Here is an 18850-nt window from a genome sequence, read left to right as displayed (position 1 = left end):
AGCCAGGTTTTCATAGGGAAGTAAGGACTCAGACAAGGATTCAGCATTCGGATAGAGGGGTAAAGATGGCTGAAGTATCAGAGTGGGCATGACTATTCTTTACCACTTGGGTTTCTCACAGATGGATTGAGCGCTCTAGTAAGATAGTATTTGATTTACTTATCCCATATAATCTTCTCTAATTGAACACAACCAAAACAAGGCATTAGCTTAGGCTACATTGGTTTATGCTATGGACTAATATACACATACATACACATGTACTTTTATCATCTCAAAATTTCATTTTCAAAAGCCATTTCGTTCATCTTCATAAGAAAATGAGATACTGCCAATCAAAGCTTCCATTAGTTACTCCATCAGTCCTTGGCTCAATGAAATGTTGCCATCTCCTCTTTCTCTACCAGGATACTCTTCGATGTATTGTTTCATTTGCTGATATAAAGCAAATATCATCAGGCCCCCAAAGCATTCAGCAAACCATTCTGTGTAAGAGGATGGTAATGGTCCAAACACTAACCAGTCACTGCAGCTTAACCTCAAAGGTCAACATCTAAAGGCTCATAGACTTGTCCCCTATATGCCACAAGAAAAGGTGGGGATGGCCATTCATGTGCACAGGAAAATCTGAGCAGGGAAAAAGGTGGAGTTTGAGCCTGAGTCCATCAAATAGTGGTTAGTTCCAAAGGGCTGTGTGTAATATCATGCTCCGGCTCATTCCTGATGTGTTTTCCAAGGAATGGGTTCATCTGTTTCCGGGTACACTGTGTATACAATCGAAGTTCTCTCTTACTTTCAAAAAAGACTCAAACACCTTATGAAGGGCATTTTTATAGAATAAAGTCTCATGGACCGCTCGCTGGTCCTCCCAGGAAGCAGGTGTTTCTCCCGTCCCTAAAAAGGAAACATTCCGGCCATCAGTCTGGTTTGGTAGAAACAAGAGCTCTTCTTGAGGTATGAGGTACAAACATAGCCTCCCTGCCATGGTCATTCTTAGGCATGGTAAAAAGCACAAGTGTTGACAGCGCCAGGAGCTCTCCCAAGGGAATTCACTTAAGACAAGGTAACCACAAGGTAACCACTCAAATATAAGCTTTGTAAAAGATTCATAATTTCAGCCTCAGGTTTTATCTTATTGTTCCTTGTTTCTCCTTCTGTGTTCCTGGGAGGCAGTGTGGTTGAGTGAGTAGCGAGCCTGCCTTGAGGGCAGGAAGACCTGGCTTCAAGTCTCACCTCTGGCATATATGGGCTGTGTGACTGTTGAGCAAGGCATTAAGCCTCTCAGTGCCCTCTTGGCAACTCTCTAGGGCTCTAAGTTATGAAGGAGGTGCCGACCTGCAATGGATGGGAGAGTTTCCCACATCTAAGGACTCCCTAAACCAATGAAATTCCAGGTCCAGTGCTATGCCCTATTGCTCTCCTTGTGATGACTATTCACACTGTGTCAGTCAGCTATGGGGTACACAAAGACACACCTGTCCTTGCCCAGAGGGCCAGCAGGGCAAAGCCCTTCCAGTGTCTGCTTTGCTTCACAATGGTATGGAAGCAGTATAGTATAGTGAAAAAAATACAGATGCTAGAGTGAGGTGACCTGGGTTCAAATGCCACCTGATGCCAGTTACTGATATGTTCCTCCCTGGGCCTCAGTGTTCTCATCTGTAAAATGTGGAGGTTGGACCAGATAACCTTCCAGCTCTAGGCCAGGGAAGTTGTTGATTCTATTCCACAAAAGCATCCATATGTTTTAAATGACCACACATTTATCATGATCGTCTTGGTTTACCAGACAAGGAAGGACAAGAGCACTGACAGAATTCAGGTAGGGAAGAAAAGAAGAAGAACGTAAGAACTATGTCTTTCTTTCACGAAGGGGAGGAAAATAAAAATAAAAGCTGGTAAAAATCTCAGTTCCTGCACAGCCCTAGAACTGTTTGTACCCATAGGAAACTGGTTTCAAAAAGTCTGGTTGATACCTTTATACCCTGTTATATTTAATGTGACCAAATTATGCTAAATATGATTACAGCACAAGGAAACTTTCTCTCCACAAAGATACGGGGCCCCTCCTCTCACCTTGGTATGCAATGGTGACCTTGGTGGGAAGAGCTGTTGTGAGGTCCTCGTACACAAGCCTGGCACAGAAAGGGAAGGATTCTCCACTGGGGTCCATGGTATACGTGAATGACAGCAAAGTGCACAGGGAATTTCTCTGCAAGGGCTTGGCCAGGAAAGCTGAAAAGCCACACTAAAGGCAGCAGAGTTTAAAACAAACACACCAAAGAACAACATGATTACTGTCATCGTAGTCGGAGTAACTCAGGACGCTTTAAAAATACAAACACTTGAAGACATCAGTGTCTTTATAAAGACGCCCATGCTGTATGAATGAAGGGATGGCCAAACACCGAACAGCGAATTTGAAAACAGGTTGCAATCCAAAAACAGCCTGGGAGACACTTCATTAACGTGATTCACCTAGTCTACATCACCGACTCATTCTCTGTCTACTTCCTTAGGTAATCCTAATTTTCCAGTCCCAGAAACACAGAACACAATGGAAGAAAGCCTAATCATCTTTAAACTAACCTTCTCAAAGCAAAAAGATCTAGCTCTACATTTCTGTGTACAGGCAAGGTGAAGAATGGGAAAGTTCAACAGTAAAAGTTTAAGAATACTTTGAGTCTATCCCTGAGCCAACATGAAATCTAGCTATCTTCAGTGAGAGAAGACATGTGAGTCTCTGGACCAAGAAACAGGTGGAAAAAAAATCAGGCTCAAGACTTGAAGGATCTACAATTTCATTGAGGCAGACATTAAAGTGGTACCCAAACTACTAGGGACAAGCTGTAATTTCAACATGGCTACATTTCTGGACAAGGACCATGCATGTATGTTTCTACTGACACTAGTCTGACTCAGAACATTCGACCCCAACCAAGCTTAATGGATCGAGCTGGTTCCTCTATCTTTAGTTAGTTCTGTCAGCTGAGTGACAGATTTTGTGTTACGTGTTTTTTGTGTTGTCAATTCTGTAGTTTTTAAGAATAGGTATTCCTCCAAGGAAATCTGCAAAAAACTGTAGCTCCTAAAGAGCATACTTCAGTTACTATTAGAGACTATTCTCCTCCCCTTTTTCAGAAAATCCTAACAGCTGCTTTTCCTCTTATTTTCCATGCTTTTTTGGAAGATCACTGACAGGTGTTCAGCAATCACAATTGCCAGTGTTTTTTGGTACTTTGGGATGAAGTCTGTCTGGACCTGGTGACTTGACTCATCAGTTGGAGAACCCTCTTACTATCCCTCCACTTACCTCAGGTATCTACTCCCTAGTAATGATTTTTTTCTGTCCTCTGTAGTCCAAAGAGTACATATTGTCCTTGGCAGAGAAAACAAAATGAATTTTTCTTCTGGCTTTGAGAAATTCAAGGTCACCTTCAAACCACAAGGAAAAATCTAGTATGACTTTTGACAACCCAACTCTCCTAATAAGCCCCAAAGGAGAAATAAGTAGAGAAATGCTTCCTTAACATCCAGAATTCCTGTTCAGAGGATTAGCCCATTTCCTCAAGCCAACTGAGATCTACTAATGATCCAGGAAATACAGAGATCTCACTTTTTAATTATGGTTGTCCTGGGTTCACAAAACAGGTCGTGTACAACTTTGGGCTCCAGGATACACATACCTGAAGTTGGTCTGCCTGGTATTTTCTTCCAGAATACGCATTTAGGTGTTCGCTGAGACTATACACAAAGTGTTGAAAATTAGTCTCCAAGTACTTTGCAGCAATCTGTTCCAGGGGGATGAAGACTGGAACTGAATGTCGATGTATTGTGATTGGTTTCTTGATGATAAGATCCACGTAATAGGAATCTAAGATGTTTCCCTCAAAAGCAGTGTTGAAGCAGAGACAGACCCCTTTTGTGGTCAGCTTGCCACTCAGCCCTGAGACAAAGGATGAGATGAGGCCTCTCAGTGGATGCTATGGGTTCTTACTCCTCCCTTTTGATTCTGTTTCAAATGTATCCACATAAGCAGTCAAAACCAAGAGAAGACTGGCAGAGGAAGAATAACCTATCTACGTGACAGTTCCTAAAGATCAAAGTGAATGTGAAAATAGGACTACTTATAACCTTTCTGCCTCTGAGGAATATAAAATACTCCACACGTGCATGCCCCATGAATTGTTCCATGTCCTCCTTGTGACACAGAAAAGTGACAGAATATCTATGTTATAGAGTAAGTTGAAACCTGGAGACAAAAAACTTACTCAATATAATATACTGAGTCAAAATGAGAGCAGGGTTGGGTATATCATGAATAAACTGAACGACAGAATGATTAAATGAACTAAGGGGATGATATATTTTGATGGGGAACCTAACCATCAGGAGTGACGGAGCTACCCACAGGTGTCCCACTAGTTGCAGGCACACAGTAGGTACTCAAATGCTGATAAAATGCATCCAGGATTGTAACAGTACAATCACAGAAACAGTACAGCTAGAAGGACTTTATAAGAAAACTCATCTAAACCCTGCCTTCCTCTCTGCCCTGGCTATCTTTATCTATTCTGATTTTTAAGGATAATTAAAAGGAAGCCCACCCATGTGAAATGCCTTTTCCAAGAGCACTGATCACACAGAGGGAGGGTATGTGCCAGGATCTGGGTAGGTGGGCCATTCCATACCTGTTAAATGGAATGCCTGAAAGAAAGCTTTAGCTTTTTCCAACTTCATTTCCAGATTTTCCTCACTGTTCTTCAATGATTCGTAGGGTTCTAGGTTAGTGATGGGTATTCTGGCCTGCAAAATAGATTAATGCATTCATTCAACAACTCTGCACAATGCCTATTAAGTGCTAGGCACAGTGGTGGGTGTTAAAGGGGATACAGCAAATATACAGTCTTGCCTTCCAGAAGTTTGGAATCTAGCTAAAAAGACAACTCTACTGACATTTTAGTACCTACTATGCACAAAGTGCCAGAGATACAAAGATAACAAAAGAGTGTCGGTCTACGGCTTCACAAAGCTTACGTTCCATGTGGCTGGTGGAAGATCACTTATAAATAGGTAAGCATAATACAAGGTGGCAATACACTTTTACAGTACTTTATTTTATAGTACTTTATGGTTTGTGAAACACCTTATCTATCAGCTCATTTGATCCTCATGACACCCCTGTGAGTTAGGTAATACAGGTATTAACACTCTTTTAAAGAGAGGACAGTGAGGCTCAGAAGTTAAAGGAGTTGCCCACAATCGCACAACTACTAGGGTGCAAAGCCAGGCCTCTGCTGCCTCTGAGTCATCACCCAGCCATTGCTAATCTCAGTCTCCTTGGCCGGATCCCCCTCTAACTGTGCTCCTCAGGGCTCTGCTGGGGCCCTCTTCTCTTCTCCCTCAATACTACCCTCACTTGGTGACCTCAACAGCTTCCATGGATTTAATTACCATCTCCATGATGATGACTCCCAAATATACCTACCCTTTCCTAACCTCTCTGCTGACCTCCGATGTCGCCTCTCCAGCTGCCTTTCAGACATTTCCAACTGGATGTCGAGTACACATCTTAAATTCAACATGTCCAAAGCCAAACTCACTGTCTTTCCCCTTAACCTCTCCCCCGCTTCAACTGAGGGCAACACTATTCTTCCAGTCCCTCAGGCTCATGACCAAGGGGGCATCCTGGACTCCTCACTATCTCTCACCCCCATCCCCATCCTCATCCCCATCCCCATCCAAGCTGTTACCAAGGCCTGTAGATTTCACCTTTACAACCCCTCTCCAATATGTCCCCTTCTCTCCTCTGACACTGCCACCACTGCAATACAGACCCTTATCATACCAGGCCTAGATTATTGCAGAACCTGCTGGTGGGTATCAAGGCTCTCCTTACTTCAGTCCATCCTCCATTCTGCCACCAAAATGATTTTTCCTATTTCACAAGTCAGATCATGTCACCGTCCACTTCCCATAAACTCCAGTGCTGCCCCCTACGGGATCAAATACAAAATGCTCTGCTGGACCCATCATAATGTAGCCCCATTCTACATGTCCAGTCTCCTGACACCTCACCCCCCACAAACACTATTGTATCCAGTGACATGTGCAACTGGCTGTTGCACAAAAGAGACACTCATCTTTCAGCTCAGAGCATATTCTCTGGTTGCTCCCCAAGCCTGCGATGCTGTCCCTCCTCTGCCCCAACTACTGACCTTCCTGGCTTCCTTGAAGTTCCAACTAAAATCCCACTGTCTATAGCAAGGCTTTCCCTACTCTTTAATTCCTGGGCCTTCCCTCTTCTAATCATTTCCTATTTATTCTGTAAATTACTTGTTTGTACATATGTGTTTGCTTGTTGTTTCCTCCATTAGATGGTAAGCTCCTTGAGGGCAGGAACTGTATTTTGCCTCTTTTTGCATCCCCAGTGCTTAGCACAGTACGTGGCATATAGTAGGCACTTAATAAATGTTTATCGACTGACTGGCTGCTAAGACAGGAATCATGGTATAAAGGAAAGAACCAGCAAACTATTCCTCAAAAAGCTGAAGATGGAAGAGAAAAAAGGGTGGGAAGATGGGGAAAAATAAATTAAATCAGAGAAAGCTTCATGGAATAGCTGAAACTTGAGGAAAAAAAGGGATCTGGAAATATAGAGATGAGGAATGAATACACTCCAGGCACTGGGGATGGCCCGGGAAACTTATTCACCTGAAAGGAGTTTGGGGGCCTTTGATCACAATGTTAAAACAGCTTTTGTGGAGTACCCATCAAGCACATCATTAATGCTTAACAAATGTCAAGCATACATAAAAGCTGCATGGGTGTACTTCAGAACTATCAGGCTTCTAGTGTCTGAGAAGATAAAAACAATTTCATAAGCTTGCCTTCATACATATGAAAAAGGCATCACTTGCATAAAATAATTCCTTAGTTTTTGATTACAGTATAAAATATAAAATCTATTCTATGGGACTCAAGATCCAGAGTTGTAAATGAGATTATAGCTTCAATACCACAATCTGCACCCTGAACTTATTTTTGGGGGGTGGGGTGGGGGTGGAGATTCTGCACCTGTGATTTTATTTTCCTGATAAAGTAATTTTCATTTGATGCTGGTTGGCCGATGCTCTGCAACAACCCAGTCTTGGGCACTGAGAGGCTCAGTAACTTGCTCAGGGTCACAACAATCATGTGTCAGAGGCAGGATGAACATGAATTTTCCTGATTCCAAATCTGGCCCCTGAACTACTACACCCAGTGGGCTTCTCATTTCCTAACATCCTTCTCCCAGGAGTAACTATTAAGTATTAAACTCTACTCACACTGGCTTCCTGTAGCTTCACTTTAGTCTTCAGCTCATCCCGAAGTTTTCTTAGCTTAAGGATCTTCTCTTCCAAGTTGGTTTCCTCCTCCTGCTGCCTGCCTTGTTGCCTAGCTGATCTCTGATGATCAGCCTCCAGTCTTTCTAGCTGGTATAAAACACCTGTGAGTGAAAAGACTTTCAGAAGAAACAACTAGTGGGAAAGTATAGAGAAAGCATTTTATGGCCCACTAGAATGCATGGTTCCCCCAGCCCAATACCACTAGTGTTACCAAATAACAATAAACCTAAGAGATGTGAAAGGATCGTGTCAAAGAAATTAAACTATTTTGTTTCAAAAAATAGTTTTCCTTTAAGAAAAAGTGATCTTTAGATTTGTTGCATTCTCATTTTTTTTAAATGCCTAAAGGCTTTTCTCCCTCTATTAATAGAAACTATCGTCTGTCAAAGGATCATCTGTCACTTCCCGTGTGTAACCTTGGGCCAATCATTGAACATTTCCAGGTCTTAGTTTCCTCCTTTGGGAAACAAGAGGGGTGGATTTGTTGACCTCTAAGGTCCCTTTCAGCTCTAAATCCAAGATTTATGTTTAATGGAAATCAATGTTGGGCAATTTGGTTTATGAGCTTTTTCTGGAACAATTATTTCATTAAAATAAGGATTATATATGTACCCTTTAGCCTTGTAGAAATTCCTTCTCTACTATTAAAAAATTATCTTTCAGGGAAGCTAGGTAGCACAGTGGATAGAGCACCAGCCCGGAGTCAGGACCTGAGTTCAAATCCAACCTCAGAAACTTGACACTATATGACCCTGGGCAAGTCACTTAACCCTGATTGCCGAGCAAAAACAAAACCAAAAAAAATTATCTCTCAATCTCAAAGTCCCTAAGTGATGCCCAGTGTCCATGGGAAGTTTTACTATGCTCTTTCAGTTTTGAAGATGTTGCTACTACCTTGCCAAGAGTATGCACTAAGAATTACTTTTCCATGAATGGGGTGCACATGTATTCAATTCAAAAAGCACGTATTAAGTGCCAATTATGTTGCAAGGCACTCTACTAGGTGTTTGGACTACTGAGGCAGAAAGAAGCTTACATTTCAATGAAGGAAAACACATACTAGATAAATAAATACAAATGTATATAAATCCCTTTTCTTGGGAGGGGGGAGCACTAAATTAAGTGGAAATCAAAAGGAGGCATCCAAGAACAACAGAAGTGAGGTAGGGAAGCATTTCAGGGATGGAGGGTCTGGGGGACAGTCTGTGCAAAGGCCCAAGCACAGAGGAAGGCGATGGAATATCATTTATGGAGGACAGTTAAGTAGGCTACTTTGGATGGAATGTGGAATGCAGGAAGACTAATATATAATCAGCCTGGAAAATGGACAGGAGTCAAATTGTGGAGGGCTTTAAATGCCAAATGGATGAATTTATATTTTGTCCCAGAGAAAATAGGAAGCCACTGGAGTTACCTGGTCAGACTTGTGCTTTAGTACTATGAGGATAGATCATAGTGGGGAAAGGCTGGATAGGAGGAGAGTAACACTATAAAGGTACTGCACAGTCCAGGTGAGAAGTGATGAAGGACTGAACTAAGATGATGGTGGAACACAAGCAGAGAAGGGGATGGATGTAAGAGATGCTATAGAAGAAGAATCGACAGGATTTGGAAACTGCCTGGATAGAGATGGAAAATGAGCAAGACTAGTGTGAAAGAAGAGTTGAGGATGACTCCTAGGTGGAGAACCTGGGTGACCGGTAAGTAAGAAAAGAAAATGAGTTTTGGAAGTAAGAAAAGAAAATGAGTTTTGTTTTGGAAAGGTTTAAAGATGCCCATGGAACGCTGAAATCAAGATGTCAAGCAAGCTAAGCTCACAAACTGTGGGGCTGAATACGGAGATTTGGGACTCATTTACATACAGACAATAATAGCTCTGGAGCTGATGGGAGCACCACTTACTCCTCCAAAGTCTCTAATCCAGGCTCCTTGGTGACTGGAAGCTTTAGGTGCACAAAGCTGCTCCAATGGAACAAAGGTCAAACTAAAATGCACAAAAACTGAGCCCAAACTTTTATTTACTAGCCACTCAGATAAAGAATTATTATTATTATTTGTTATTTTTCGGTGAGAGGTACATTCACAAAGCCTCTGAACAAATTGTGAGATCTGTGGTGGTAGAAAGAGGTTTGATAAGATTGATAACCACTAAGGAGAATAGGGAAACCAACCCGATCAAGGAGCCATACACAACTTGATTTGAAGACCTGGAAGCAAAACTCTAGTTCCAAAAACGCTGAGGCATACATACTTACCAGGAGCCACAGCTACATCTCATTAGCTAGACATCTTCAACAAAAGGCACATTTCACCAGCAGCAATAAAGAACATATACTGGTCACAAATATTCATAGAATGACAAAGAGGGAAAAGAAACCAACACTGGACAGAAATGAGGCAGCCAATGACAAATGATAATTTTTCTGCTTTTAAAGATTTTGGTTGGCATTTGTGACCTCTCCAATGTCTGTCTGAGTTTTTAGCCATTAACATTCTGCTCCAAACATCAGGGGGAATGTATCACACATGGGCAACACAATTTTGAAAGTGTTAGCTTTCCCCTTGGGTCAGCACGTAATCGGGGGAGTTCTTATAAACAGTGGAATGTAATGAAAGGGTCATTTGACTTTACCCGAGCTTAGGATCCCACCTCTACCCCACGGTAGTTCTCGACTTTGGGGATAATCACTCGACCTCTGTGAGCCTCAGTTTTCTCAGTTCTAAAATGAGAGGATTGGCCCAGATCCTGTCTAAGGCCCTCTCCAGCTCTAACATCCTCTAATCAGACCAAGCCCAGACCAGGAGAAGAGTAACGTCCTCCTCCAGACTCACCATGTTTCTGGGAAGCTGCCATCAGCTCTCCGAATCCCAAAGGCTGGTTGGTTCGTTTTGGAGATGCCTAGAGTAGATGATGGTGAACGTTCCCCGGAGTCCTTTCTGAGAAAAGGAAAATAATACAACACGCCTTCTTTAGGTACGGACGGGCACCCAGCTCATATCAGTTATCACAGTATTGGCATTTAAACAGGATTTTAAGACTGACACAGAACTTTACAAACACTGTCTATGCGTTGGACGCTCACCACGACCTGGTGAGAGGCAGAAGGGTGACGAGGGGATGGAACGCCAGATTGTGGAGCCCAAACTCTGGGGAGGCAGTGGGGGTGTAAGGGATGGAGGGCTGGGCTTGAAGTCTTAAGCACCAGAGATCGAATCCCACCTCTGGGCGTTTACTGGCTTCGTGACACCGGCGCAAATCACGTAATTTCTTTGAACCTCGGTTTCCCCAGTGGTGAAATTGGAGTAATCGGAGCCCTAGGATTCGCAAAGGGAACAAGAGTCGGTAAATAGGTTTTGAAGCTAGATCTTCGCGACTCCACACGCCCAGGTCTGTTTTCCCCTACAGGCCGCCTCTCAGGCTGATCCAGCAGCGCCGAGGTCGTCTCGATCGGGTATAGCTTCCCGGCCAGCCGAATGCGACGTACTACCCTCCGCTCTCACTACGTTTCCCGCCGACAGTAACTTCAAAACAGGCTCGGTCCGTCCCGGCGTGCTTAGCGCATACGACGTACAGCAAGATGGCGGCGCCCAGGACATAGCTCCTCCTTATTTTTCCCGGCATGCCTTGAGGATTCCACGACTCTTTTCCACCGGTTGGAAAGATGGCGGCTCCTGTTGAAGCAGTTCAGCCGCTGGTGCAGTATTTGGTTCTGCGAGGGGACTTGGCGCGGGCTCCGTTCTCGTGGCCGTTAGGAGCGCTGGTGGCACAGGGGTGTCACGCGGCCATCGCGGCCTTGCATGCCCACCGCGACCACCCAAATACCGCGGCTTATCTCCAGGATCTGGGAAACATGCGCAAAGTTGTTCTTGAGGTACGGAACCCTTTGAATGGGGAGGAAAAGTCGCGTTAGAGCCGGAAGCGGAAGGGAGGAGCGTTTCTTCTTGAGGCTTAGCGATCCCCAGTCCCCGCCCTCTTCTCAGGCCTATGCGGGGAAGGGAAGGCGGCTTGGGGCTGCGATTTCCTGGACTATCAGGCCTGGTCTTTGACGGAGGTTGTAGGGGCGGCCTGGCCTTGTCTCTTTTTGTGGTTGGCCTTCGGACGTGGGCTCCGACGGCGGCCGGGGTTGCCCCCGCCCGGGGCCAGAGCCTTGGAGGGGCGGTGGTTTGTGGGACGCTAGTCCGCATGTGCGGTGAACGCCCTCGATTCAAGAGCATTTAATTAAACCCCTAGTTCTCTTCCAGGCCCCCTGCTCGCACCTGGGGATGCAGGGATCGTCCTCCTCCAAGTCCTTACTAGAGGGAAACAGCATGTTCGCAGATGATTAAATATTGATTGTTGAAAGGGGGAGAGCACTAACATCTGAGGGGCTGAGTGTGTCAGGAACTGCGAGTTGCAAGAGGGTGAGTGGAGAGAAAGGGATGAGTGTAAGACATAAGGGGGTGACTGATGGAATTGGGGGCTGGGGAGGCGATGAGAAAAGACCAGGACACCTCCCCTAGGTTTCGAACCTAGGTGATTGGGGAAAGGAAATTTAGGAGAAAGGGCAGGTCTTATGTTCAGAAGGAAATACAAATCCGGCTTTGGACCTTTGAGCTTGTGCATATGGAACATCTCAGTGGACATAGTACAGTAAGCCATGAGATAATGAGCTCGACAGGTATCCTTGCAAGATTGGAGAAAAGGATGGGGGGGGGGTGATGTTGATGTGATTTAAGTGTAGAATTGCGGAAGAGAAGTAGCTCTTTGTAATGGCTTCATTTCAGGGAGAGGAAGAAGAAAAAAGGTTGTATAGTTCTCTTGAATAGAGAAAGAATCAGTACAGCGTGACTTTTTCCTATGGCATTCTGAAATTTGTAAGCAAGAGTGAAGAAGGCAAACGGTGTCAGTAATCTGTGGTTGGCATTTGGACAAAGGACCAACAGTGAGAGGACATTGGGTCCAAGAGTTCAAATAGTTATTAAATACCTATCTTTTGTGAGGCACTGTACTAGGTGATGGGGATACAGAAACAAGTACCTGGCCTTACGGAGCTTACATTCTTTTGGATAGTCACAAATTTTTACAGAGAAGCATATTTAGTAGTGTGAAGAGAGTATTAAGTTAATAGGGGGTATTAACTAGGGGGTATCAGAAAGGGTTTCTCATAGGAGGTGGTACCTGAGATGAGCTTTGAAGGGAGCAAAGGATTCTCAGAGGTAGAGGTGAGGAGGGAGTTTAGTTCAGGCATTCAGGCAGCTTGTGCAAAAGCATGGTAGAGCAAAATTATATGCCAAATTTAAGAAATAGCAAGTGGGGTAATATGACTGGTTTGTTGAATGTGAGTCTAGAAAGATAGATTGGTACTATACTGATAGTTTCAAATGTCAGGTGGGGGAGTTTTTATTTTATTCTAGAGACAAAATCCACAGCAGAGATCCACTGAAGCCTCCTGAACAGGAGACGGATATGGGCAGACCTATGCTTTAGATTAAGAGAATAAATAATCCAATATTAGAAAAAAAAGACATTTAACAATTGTCAATGCTACCTCCAGATTTTTCATACCTGTTCCCTTCTCTCCATTCACACATAATCATCACCCTAATTCAGAAAACCTAAACTATTATAATGGCCTAACTGGTCTCCTTTCTCTCCTACCCCCTTACCACCTCCATCACCACTCCAAACTATCCTCCACAGAACTGCCAAAATGTCTAATTTTTCTAAAATTCTATTCAGATCCTTGACTTCTTTGGTTAGTTTTTCTAGGTCTGACATAATTGAGATTCCTCAGTTTGCAAATTTACTGCTGATTCTTTATCTAATTTGATTAGCTTTTCCTCTTAAGTATTCAGATGCTATCCCATTTGGCACATATTTATTATATGTCTATAATACCTTTAAGCATGATGTAGTTCCTATGTTTATCTCTTTTAATCATCTGCTTTTACTGTTGCCTCTTTTAGTGTGACTTAATAGAATTTGCTTCCTTGTAGTAACTTTGAAACTTTGTACGTAAAGTCTGTTTCCTTATAAACAACATATTTTTGGATTCTGCTTTGTCATCTATTCTGCTATTCTCCTCTATTTTATAGGTGAGTTTATCCCATTCACATTTGCAGTTTTGAGCCACAATTGTCTTTTTCTCCCCTGCCTATCCTTTTATACTTTTTTCTCTATTAGCCCTTCTCCTGGTCCTCTTTATAACTCCCTTCATACTCCAACCTCTGAAGATGGAGTTTGTTATGCTTATGACTAATCTTTCTCTAAATCTCTCCTCCCTGTTAATCTCCCTGTCTACTCTTCCATTCCCAGTCTTCCCCTACCTCCCAATAAACATATGTAGGGGCGGGGGCAGCTAGGTGGCACAGTGAGGACCTGAGTTCAAATCCGGCCTCAGACTCGTGACACACTAGCTGTGTGACCTTGGGCAAGTCATTTAACCCCAATTGCCCTGCCTTCCCCCCTGCAAAAAAAAGAAAAAGAACATATGTGAGGGGATGACTTTCCCTATTCAAGTTTTAGAAAAGGATCCCATTTACATTTTCCCTTGTTGGGGTAGTAAATTAAAGGGAGAAAGTGAATATATTTCTTTAAGTATCCTGCAAAGCTGGATTTGGGGATCTGAGATTATGGATTTGATGGAACTTGTGTAATTCAGTAATTGCTGATACCCTTCTGTGAAGAGGAAGTAAATTCCTTTTTCTTTTGTGTCTTTCTTATAGAAAAGGAAGTGAAATCTCAATTAGGATCGCTTGCACATTAGTGGCAAAGCTAGAAGTAGAATGTAACATCTTCCCAGGCCATCTTCTTTGGTATAACCCCATCCTTTCCTTTTAGATAGTAGGGAGAGTGTTTTCACAGCCCTGCAGCCCTCCCTGGATGAAGCATTTGACCTGCGTTCATGTTCTTCTGTCCCTTCCCCTTTTTCTGCTCTACTACAGGCTCCAGATGAGGCTGCCCTGATGGCACTGGCTGAGACCCTGAAACAGAACAACATTGACTATATGCTGTGGCTAGAACAGCCAGAAAACATTGCCACCTGCATAGCTCTTCGGCCTTACTTCAAAGGAGAGGTGAACCCACATTTGAGGAAGTTCAAGTTACTGAAGTAACCATCATGTGTGAGAGCTATTTTGGACAAATGGGACCCAGAATCTGTGTGTCACCCATCTCTTGGCATCTCTGCAAAAAGTGTGTCTACAACTCCCTGACATAACCCACATTTGCGCTCAATATTGGCAGTTTCTTTAGGGGTAGTTGCGAGCAGGTTAATTTCTGAATAAATTTCAACAAATAAACAATTCCTCTTTCGGTGAAGGTGAGAAAGAGGAACAACCACAGAACTCTGCTGGTTATCGAATCACTCTGTGACTTGATCAGGTACTCTCTGTATGGGTGTCTTCTAAGCTCGTTTGCTGAGTTGGATGTGAATAGCTTCACCCTAGGGAAAGGAGTTGCCCCAGGCTTCTTTTTAAATCAGCAGATAGTTATAATGAGGAGGATCACTTTGGTTTATATAGTACTCTTAACATTTCAAACTTAAAAGTTCAAACATTAAAGGATTTGGAGCTGGAAGGCATCTTAGAACTCCACTAGTCCCTGTGAGCCTACCTTTTGGTAAGTCTGAAGGCTGTAAACCCTTTCTCAGATTGTTTCTAAATGCATAAATACATGCAGAATTACAAATGAAACCAAGTATATTGAAATACAGTTAACACATTTTTTAAAAGTCCACAAATTCAGGAAACCCTGATCTAATCCAACTGTGTCATTTTCAAGTTTAGTTAATAGGCTCTGAGAATTTAGGTGACTTGTCCAAAGTCACACACTAACATCACAAATTCAAGCTGAGATCCTCTGATGGCAGAAATAGTGTTTTCACCCCTTTTCCTAAGGTAGTGTTTTCATTTGATTTGGTTCTTTGCTGATACAAATCATGTATCTTTTGAGTCCTTCATTTCCAGCTGCTTGGTATGTATATTGTGGATAAATGTTTTATGATGCTTTCTTAAAAACATTGGCTACCAATGACTCCCAACCTCTTGTCCCCATTACTCACAGAACTTTCTGTGTAAAACAAGTCACATTGTCCAGGTCAGACACACAAAAGGTAGAAGGGAGGATAAAATTGAACTTGTTACAGGATCAAGATAACCAACGGAGAGGAAAGTGAGGCCAGGGGCAGGGTGATGGGCTGGGAAAGAAGAGAGGATGGAGTGACTGGAAGTTACAGAAGTGGATGAAGACTAGGTTGTGGTGAATAAAATTTCTGGATCAGTAAGATCAAGAGTAGGCATATTTCAGTCAAACCGTTGACAAGCACTTATTGCTTATTCCTTCATTCATCTGCTGCATCCCTGGCACTGTGCAAAGCACCTGAGAAATAAAGGCAAAAACATGGTCGCTGCCCTCCAGGAGCTCCCATTCTAATGGGAGGAGATAATATGCAAAACATATGTATACATACAAGGTATATATAGTGTGAATGGGAGGTATTCTGTGGGGGGAGGGGGAAGAGATGGGGCTGTTAGGGTAGGGACTGAAAAAGGACTCCAGTACAGGGTGAGATTTCAGCTGAATATTGAAGGAAGCCAACAGACAGAGGTGAAGATAGTGTCCCAGTTAGTGAAAGTATGGAGATGGAGCATCATGTTTGAGAAGCAGCAGGAAGGCCAATACTGCTGGATTTTAGACTTCTTAGAGGGAAAGAAAGTGTAAAGAAGACTGGAAAGTTAGGAAGGTGCCAGGCTGTGATGAAAAGCTTTAAAAGCCAAACAAGATTCTATTGATTCTGGAGTCAATGGAGTGTATTGAATAGGGAGGAGAGACATTGTCAGACATTTTGCTTTTGAAAATAAATTCACTTTGGCAGCAGAGAAGAGGGTGCCTTAGGGTGGGGAGAGACTGAAAGCAGGGAGACTAACCAGCAGGCTGTTATAATAGTTTAAGCGTGTGATTATGAAAGCCCACACCAAGATGGTGACTAAGTGGAGAGAAGAGGATGTATTTGAGAAACGTTGCAAAGGTATAAACAAGACTTGAGCAACAGATTGGATAGATGGGGTGAGTAAGAGGAGCTGAAGGTGACACAGGTTGTGAACCTGTGTGACTGGGAGGATGGTGGTGTTCTCAACAGGTAAGTTTGGGAGAGGGGAGGGTTTGGGAGGCCCATGTGTATGGCTGAGTTGGAGTGAAGGTACAGGTCATGGAAGAGGAAGATGATTAACTAGTAGGTCAGGATGTTTGAGGGAACATCAATATATGTTGACGATCCTGAATATAAGGGAAGTGGTTGGGGTGGAGAAGACAGGAATCTAGGTACTAGATGACAAAGGAAAGAGAATGACTTAAGGGAATGGTATGTAAGTGTCAGTGAGATCTGGATATATCTGGATGGAGTCAGCCTGGAAGAAGGAAGAGTTGCCAAGTGATAGTGACAAGGGAAGAGCCTAGAAGTGGCAGTGAAGAGTAAAGAGTCGTTTACTCACTTGCTTAGCCACTTGTCTTGGTGTAGGCTGGGGCAGGAGAAAAGACACATTTGGTGCTGGAGAGGGTGACAAAAGATGTCTTCTGAGGGAGTCAAGTGTCTGATTGTAAGGAGAGGGTAGGCATGTGAGAGGAACAAGTCTAATAGGAATGTGGGGAGGCTCAATAAAATGGGGGTGGGGGGATGGGCTGATTTATGCAAGGATTACATGGATGGGGAACAGGAATTAGAGAATAGTAGAAGAGTTTGCATTTAGGTAGTAGATTGTTAACCCTTCCCAGGAAGCAAATCCAACTCTACTCCTGGTCCTAGCTTGGAATCAATTTGATTTTCCCCTTCAGGAAGGGGGATCCAGTCTTTGATCTGGGATGTACATGGTCCCACAGCAAGAGACCTGCTTTTGGTAGTCTTTGCTAGTCGTGAAAATCCGAGGCCTGGTTCATTAGTATAGCTCCCTTGTGAAAAAAGTGCAGCCCTCAAATGTCGGCTTGAATGTTGATATTTTTAGGGGTGGGGAATGAGGTAGGTGGCAGCGAGGGACTGGTTGAGTGATGAGGGGCTTGTTGGGTGATAGGATGCAAAGAGTATGAGGAGGGGCAGCTAGGTGGCACTGTGAGTAGAGCACCAGCCCTGGAGTCAGGAGAACCTGAGTTCAAATCCGGCCTCAGACACTTGACACTTGTGTGACCTTGGGCAAGTCACTTAACCCCAATTGCCCGTCCTTCCCCCCTGCAAAAAAAAAAAAAGTCTATGAGGAGCAGAAGACTGCAGTGAGTATATTTCCAAGTTGGATGGAATCAAGGAGAAGGGTAGAAAGGGGAGGAAGATGCTGTCTCACTCACTAGGGTGGTTCAGGCAGCCCCAGTATTGACTGCCCCCTCTCTCTGTGATAGAGACCCTAGGAGATAAGTGCCAAAATCTCTTACACTTATATGGCACTTGAAGGTTTAAAAAGTGCTTTATGTGTACCTTTTCATTTGATTCTCACAATGTCCTTGTGAAACAGGTAATATAAACATTCTGATTTTTGAGATGGAAAAAAAAGAATGTGTAAGTGACTTGTGATGTGATCTGGAACAATTTAAACCATTGTCCTTTGGCTGAATTGCTCTTTTCACTATATATCTTGTATTGAATAATGCTATTGGCCATTAACATTCCAGTTTAGAAGAATTCTAAAAACCGGCATTTATTTTCTTTTTATATCAGGAGACCCCCACCTAGATTTTTGCTGCAAATCTATTACACGACTAAAGGCAGATCATAGTGCCTTATCTTTCCCTCTTTTCCACCAGTGGTACACTGGATATTACCTGGGGCCTAGCGTCAGGAAGGCTTGAGTTCAAATCCAGCCTCAGGTACTTACTAGCTGTATGACCCTAGGCTAATCACTTAACCTGTCTGCCTCAGTTTCCTCCACTGTAAAACAAGGATAATATCGGTACCGGCTGTTTTGAAGATCAAATGAGATGTTTGTAAAGAATGTGTAGCACCATGCCTGGAACAAGTAGGCACTATATAAATGCTTATTCCCTCCCTCCACCACCAGTTCTTGCAAAGATAAGGTCAGGTGTTTATGCCCTTCTACTAGGAAAGAGATGTTTCTATTAGTGATAGATTAGTTATGTAATTACAGAGATTTCGACTTAAAGGGGGTTGGAGGGCCATCTCTTCCTTCAAAGTTCAACTTAATCTCACCTGAAAGTATTTTTCTCTCTTCAAATGTTCCTAGGGTACTTTCCCAGACTCTCTCCTTTGTATTGTGTGACTCCTTTCCCCTCTCTTCTGGTTTCTGAGCACTGATGGAGAAAGGCATAAAAAAACTGATCTCACCCACTACAGATTTATGGTACCTATCCTTGGCCGGGTTTTTGCTGCTGCTCAACAGTCTGTCCCTTTCCCCACAGTAACTATTGAAGACTTTATGTGTATTACCAATAATACCCCTATACACAGATGTCCTATCCTCTTACTTCTCTGGGAATGAGGTCACCT

General features: G+C 43.3%; 2 protein-coding genes across 6 annotated transcripts; one reads left to right on the top strand and one right to left on the bottom strand.

Moving 5' to 3' along the window:
- Positions 1–210: 210 nt before the first annotated feature.
- On the bottom strand, positions 211–11059 carry CENPO (centromere protein O). Of its 5 annotated transcripts, none has more exons than XM_036749502.1 (7): positions 10469–11059; positions 10218–10322; positions 7326–7486; positions 4689–4803; positions 3684–3943; positions 2074–2245; positions 211–894 (listed from the first exon to the last, which is right to left on the bottom strand). In XM_036749502.1, the coding sequence occupies exons 2-7, from the start codon at positions 10237–10239 to the stop codon at positions 746–748; spliced, it is 879 nt and encodes a 292-aa protein (XP_036605397.1). In that variant the 5' UTR covers positions 10240–10322; positions 10469–11059; the 3' UTR covers positions 211–745. The 5 variants fall into 5 exon arrangements, with proteins under 5 accessions (XP_036605397.1, XP_036605394.1, XP_036605395.1 ...); XM_036749499.1 differs by having other exon boundaries at positions 7326–7501; positions 10469–11048; XM_036749500.1 differs by having other exon boundaries at positions 7326–7501; positions 10475–11048.
- Positions 11042–14711, top strand: PTRHD1 (peptidyl-tRNA hydrolase domain containing 1). Its single transcript, XM_036749504.1, has 2 exons — positions 11042–11257; positions 14310–14711. The coding sequence occupies exons 1-2, from the start codon at positions 11048–11050 to the stop codon at positions 14478–14480; spliced, it is 381 nt and encodes a 126-aa protein (XP_036605399.1). The 5' UTR covers positions 11042–11047; the 3' UTR covers positions 14481–14711.
- Positions 14712–18850: the final 4139 nt, after the last annotated feature.

Source organism: Trichosurus vulpecula, chromosome 3, assembly GCF_011100635.1.
Source record: "Trichosurus vulpecula isolate mTriVul1 chromosome 3, mTriVul1.pri, whole genome shotgun sequence".
Classification (NCBI taxonomy): Eukaryota; Metazoa; Chordata; class Mammalia; order Diprotodontia; family Phalangeridae; genus Trichosurus; species Trichosurus vulpecula.
The sequence above is the reverse complement of the archived record's forward strand: the minus strand, read 5'-3'. Positions and strand labels throughout refer to the sequence as shown.

Bases quoted from the DNA above. Each gene is read 5' to 3' on its own strand.
- CENPO (XM_036749499.1), bottom strand. From the start codon at position 10,239: ATGGCAGCTTCCCAGAAACATG. The intron at 3,944-4,688 runs GTATGGAATGGC...CCTTTGTCTCAG, and splicing joins TCAGGCATTCCATTTAACAG to GGCTGAGTGGCAAGCTGACC. The intron at 2,246-3,683 runs GTATGTGTATCC...TGCTGCCTTTAG, and splicing joins ACCAGGCAGACCAACTTCAG to TGTGGCTTTTCAGCTTTCCT.
- PTRHD1 (XM_036749504.1), top strand. From the start codon at position 11,048: ATGGCGGCTCCTGTTGAAGCAGTTCAGCCGCTGGTGCAGTATTTGGTT. The intron at 11,258-14,309 runs GTACGGAACCCT...GCTCTACTACAG, and splicing joins TGCGCAAAGTTGTTCTTGAG to GCTCCAGATGAGGCTGCCCT.